The following is a 5689-nucleotide window of genomic DNA, read 5'->3' as shown; positions in this document are numbered from 1 at the left end:
TTCCTATTGTCGTTGATCCACTCTCAAGCGGCTGAGCTTTTGCTGGAGCGACCTTTTCTGATACCAATTGTTGGGAAAAATACTGGGGTGTGAATCGGTATTTTAATTCACTTTAAACTTTTCATTCATATTCTAACTTCTATATGCTACTGTCATTTATACAACCAGTGTATGTACGCGACCCTCCTTCACAGAAACCACGTATACTTTCTCAAATTTCACCTTTATCATGTGTATGTCTTTGAACTGTCATTTCTCTGTTTATAACATTGGTAGCATCTGTACTAAACTACATGAGATCATGTTATCAAAATGTTGACATCAAGTACATCTTCATCAATTAGGTTTCCATCAAGGTCAACACATTAGTCATAATGCCAACAATCACCCCCTTTGGACTTGATGGAAATCGCTTTGGCTTTTGGACACCACCTACAAATACACCTGCAAACACCTAGTCTTCAAACACACTAAGCTTCTCTGCAATCATTCTTTTCCAAACTCCAATATTCTCTCCCCTTTTGACATCAAGGGAAAAGGGTTGAACCAAGCTGAATGAAGTCCTTCCTTTGTAGTGTTGATTTTTGTAGGTCTGATTTGTTGAATATAAAATATGAAATATGTATATTCACCATGTTCCCCATGAGCCTATGCTGGACCTTCTAAATATATACAAGAAAAGTACAAGGCTTTATGACTCAACCAATTATGACCTTTCCTATCACCAATGAATCATGATCACGTTAGTCACCCAACACAATGGAAGGTCAGTTGTGTATTGGGACAATAGTCTAACTCAGTGATAAGCTATTTAATTGCTCAATTAACCTAAAATAGCTAGTGCATGCAGAGAATTCAAGTTCCCCTGCTATGGTGGAGATTCCAAGGCAGTGTAACATTAGTTGTAGATTATTCTTGACTGTACAGGTGTTGCATGCAACCAGCTGATCAACCTTCGGAATTACACAATCGATTGGAGGAAAATGATTAAATAATATGGGCCTAATTCTTTAAGAATTACACAAGGAAATAGGGGCTGAAGGTGAGGTGGAATTTGACTAAGTCTGGGTCAGAGCTTCTCATTGAGCAGGGAGATAGATTATTCACTTGCGAGTTGCTCTCAAAGCATGAGTAGAGAGATAGATTATTCACTTGCAGGTTGCTCTCAAAGCATTAAATCAATTATAAGACGTATCTATCCATCTGACTAAGTCTGGGTCAGAGCTTCTCAATGAGTAGAGAGATAGATTATTCACTTGCAAGTTGTTCTCAAAGCGTGCAAGCAATTATAATACATATATATTCATCTGATTAATGCAAGTAGGCTTGAGGGGATTTTAGTAGTTTCTTTCCCCTCGAAAAAATACTACTATGCATGTGTGTTATTTCTTATTGCACGTGTGCGATTGTTGTTCTAAATTGTGAATTAAATTTCACAGATCAATAGAGTAGGATTGTCTCTCTTGATTGGGAGCAGGATTGGTTACAATATAACAAATTGAATTATATTATTTTATTACTTTTAACATTTTGTTGTGTCTAGAGGCTCTCTCCAGGTATGCAAGAGATTATTTTTTGTCCTAGTATGTTAGGTAAACATTTTACTTGGTCAAATAAACTACAAATAAAAATAAAATAAAATAATACAATTAATAATTATATTTATTAATAAAAATAAAAATAACCCTACCTTAAAGATTTTTGCTTGGTAAAATTAAAAATTAAGCTTTCTTGTTTGTGGGTCCAAGTGATGACCCATGGTATTCATATGGAATATCATACAACCTATTTAAAGGAAGAAATTAAACGAGCATAGATCCATCTTAACATCCAAAGTTAAGATGGATCTATGCCAACATTTAAATGTTCACACTTATTTATGGACACTACAACATCTCATTCGGCTAGATATTATTTTTTAATTGAGCCCACATGTAAATGCTTACACACATTTACACCACTACTACATATTGGCCATACATTTTTTCTTTTAGATTTAGTTTTAAAAATGTTATAAAATTAAATTAAAATAAAATATTTATAAAATAAATTGATTTTGAAATGAGTTATAGTTTTTTTTGGCATGTGGTATTGGCAAGTCCTGAAATTGGCTCATGATATTCTAACAAAATTTATTTAAAATTTAATAATATCCATGGTAAAGTGAAGTTTAATATTCATGGTTAACAATATTATTATATTGTAACTCTTAGATTTTTATGTTTATATGAATAATTATTATAATTAAATATATAAATTTATTAATAAAAATAAATATTGTTTAATTATTTTATGTTCTAAATTTTTTTTTCAAAAAAGTTTGACAAAATAAATTTTAGTTAACCCTATTTTTTTATTATTTAAAAAATATTTTTTAATGTATATTTTTATTTAATTATATTTTTTTATTATTTAAATTATATTTTTTAATGTATAAATAAATTGAGTGTTGTAGGTTTAAAAATTTCTATTTATATAAAATTTACGGATTATAGCTTATAATTCAAACAAATTCATACGAAATTTTAATAAACTTTTTATAAAAAAATAACTAGACGACAAAAAAAATTATAATCCCAAAAAGCTTTTGTAACCGGATCGAATGGAGTCCTTCAAAGAGGAGACAGCACGTCAGGACCGGCCATGTAACTCGAAGTAAATTTTTGTCTTCTTAAAACCAAACGTTTAAAAGCACCACATTACCCGTTATGCGAACAGTTAATTTTTATTATTTAAAATATTTTTTTAAATAAATAAATAAATTGAGGAATTAATTTTTTAAATAAATTGAGGAATTTGGATAGAGGGTAGGTTTGCTGTTAAGTTATTTTAAATGTCAAGTTTTTTTTGGTTAAATTCCCTACTTTATTTAGATGTTTTATAGGCTATTTTTAGCCTGGTAAACGTAATTTCGTTCGTTCTTTCTTGAACATCACCATAATGTGATTTCACCCATCCTCAACTTACAAAATAAATAGATAAATTAAAAATTAAAAAAAAAAAAATATTATAAAATTATATTTTTAATTACAATTTTAACCATTTTTTCTGTATTTTGATTATACTAAATAATTCTTATCCAATTTAAAAATAATTTCATTATTTCAAATTATACATTAAAAGAAATGAAAAACAAACACTTAAACATTTAATTTACATTTTTTAATATCTGAATAATCATTTTTTAATTAATATTTTAAAGTTTTTATAATTTAAAATAAACCAAAATTCTAAAGAAAAACTAACACGGACTCTTCCTCTCATTATTTTAATAATTTTAAGATAAACCAAAACTTTAAAATAATTTTTCATAATTAAATACATTTTTTTTATTTGAGAAAAAATAACACCAAAATGTTCCTCTGAGTGACCTTTCCATCATCAAATATTTATTTTTAGAAATTTTAATTTTTATAATTTTAAAATAAACTAAAATTATAAATAAATTTTTATAATTTAAAAAGCGTTGCCAAAATTCTCCATATCAAATAATTGGATCACAAAACCCTAAACTCTATAAATATAATTTCTACATATTTTTATTTAAAATTTCAAGAAAATTAACACCGACTCTTCCTCCTTGTTATTTCCGGTTCATAATAGGCATCGAGGGCGCGGCCCATTTAGTGAATTCGAACGCTCCAACGGCAGAAAGAGCAAGTAATGGTGTGCGTTTTTTTGGGAGCGCAGGGCAAATTAAGTAGTTTCAAGACCGAGATCGGCCCCATTTGAATGTCAATTTCCGTGGCCTCAGCTTGATGTAGAAAATGGGGTGGGGCAGTGGTTTTAATCGTAACGATGATGGCCAGACCAAATATGATGACATCACGATATTGGTCTTAATATGTGTTCTTCTGGTTTTACTCCTCTTTCTGCTGCGCGCTTATGCTAGATGGATTTGGGTACAGTCCAGAATTATCAGAGAGGGGCGATGGAGATCACCTTCTGGGAGTAGTGAGTTTTCTTTTACAGTAGAAGAACCAGAGAGGCTGCTGAACGTGGCGCTGGATCCTGCAATATTCGAGACTCTACCTATGTTTTTGTATAGTTCACAGAATTTCACAGATCGAGTGGAGTGTGCAGTTTGTCTGTGCGAGTTCGAGGAGAATGAGAAAGGCCGGCTTCTGCCCAATTGCAAGCATCGTTTTCATGTAGAGTGTGTTGACATGTGGTTTTTTTCGCATTCCACTTGTCCCCTTTGCAGATCCAGCGTTCAGCCCGACGAACCAGTTTTGGAATCTGTTAGATTAGGGCATCAATTTCCGTCTACAATCCCGGGACCGTTTGGCGTTCATCCAGACCAACCAATTTTGGAATCTGCTAGATTAGGGCATTTACCGGCTACAATCACGGGACCAATTGCTTCGGGAAGCCATAACAATATGAATTCGCTGTAAGGGCGAACTGCAGACTCCGAAGAAGAATTTAATGTGCAGAACTGAAGGTTTCGTCGGAGGTTTCATCTCTACATGTTTCTTGATCTAATTCTGAACCAGAATATCTATATGTTTCTTAATCTAGTTCCGAACAAAATTATGTACACCGGAGAACCCAAAGCAATTTCTTGAATTGAAAAAAAAATCAAATAGATGTTGCCGATGGTACACCGTATAATCTAAATTGTAATGCAACGGTCTTTATCATTTTATAGGCGAATAAAATGAATCACAAAAAAAATAAAAATCGGCTACGTGGACCTTTTGCCTTTAATAGTGATCGGGTTGCCTTATTTTATTTCAATGGTCTGTGTAGGCAAATCTATACATATATAAATGATTTATTCAAAGTTTCTTGCATCGTGCAATGAAAAAAACGTTATTTTTGTTAATATAAAAAATTTGTTTTCATCAACGAAATTCATTTTGGATTTCTCTGGGGGTAATGTTTGGTTTTTCATGAAAAATAGATATCTTCCTTTCAGAAATTGGCTGGTCGGTGTATCTGAACGTAGCATCGATTTGATATTTCTTTTATTGTTTTATATTTCTATAATTTAATTGTATATTTTCTGTATTTCCTGGCCACCTTGAATGATGGGTTAAACGGTTATTACAATTATCTGTTAAAAAACTTATTACAATTTTCTAGTTTACCATATATTTAAAAATTCTTTGTGTTTTTATATTGTTTTGAAGGGACGAAAATAAATTTCATATAATTATTTAGAAGGTGGTTTTTTTTAAACTGGTTAGGCTAAGCATTATTTACTTTTTTCATCTCAGTTTTGAAATCTGTGTCGATATACACCATAATATTTGTTTGGCCATATACACCCTAACATTTGTCTGATGCTAAAAAATTGTCTACTCTTCTCATCTCGGATTCCTAAAAAAATAAAAACTAAAATAATATATAGCAGAAAACTGAATCAAATAATCATCCAACAATAAACCTGGAAGAACAAAAACACCAACTTAAACCAGAATTTGCCAATCCCTTCTCCGTTGATGTTGAATATGTAATTTCAACTGCGCAGCCGTATCAACGCCCAAACCGCGCAGCAAAACCACAAACCACCTTGAGGGATCTCGGACCGCTTTTGCGTGAAAGTGGTTTCCGTAGTTTTGAGGCCGATACAATATGGTGCAGACGCGTGGCTCTCTCCATACGTAAGCATTTCTGACATCTCGGGTACTATCGTTCAGTCAAGTAAGTCCTCCTGATATCCATTCCAGCCGTCCAATTTAAT

At 31.8% G+C, this 5689-nt stretch overlaps 1 protein-coding gene across 1 annotated transcript; it reads left to right on the top strand.

The window, feature by feature from the left end:
- Positions 1–3767: 3767 nt before the first annotated feature.
- LOC149161646 (RING-H2 finger protein ATL2-like) lies at positions 3768–4397 on the top strand. The gene has a single exon (XM_089434955.1). It carries the CDS (start codon positions 3768–3770, stop codon positions 4395–4397), a length of 630 nt encoding a protein of 209 aa, XP_089291081.1.
- The last annotated feature ends 1292 nt before the right edge of the window (positions 4398–5689 follow it).

This window comes from Pinus tabuliformis, chromosome 5_2 (assembly GCF_031772625.1).
Source record: "Pinus tabuliformis cultivar Carrire ecotype Pingquan chromosome 5_2, CPIR1, whole genome shotgun sequence".
In the NCBI taxonomy this organism is placed as follows: Eukaryota; Viridiplantae; Streptophyta; class Pinopsida; order Pinales; family Pinaceae; genus Pinus; species Pinus tabuliformis.
The sequence above is the reverse complement of the archived record's forward strand: the minus strand, read 5'-3'. Positions and strand labels throughout refer to the sequence as shown.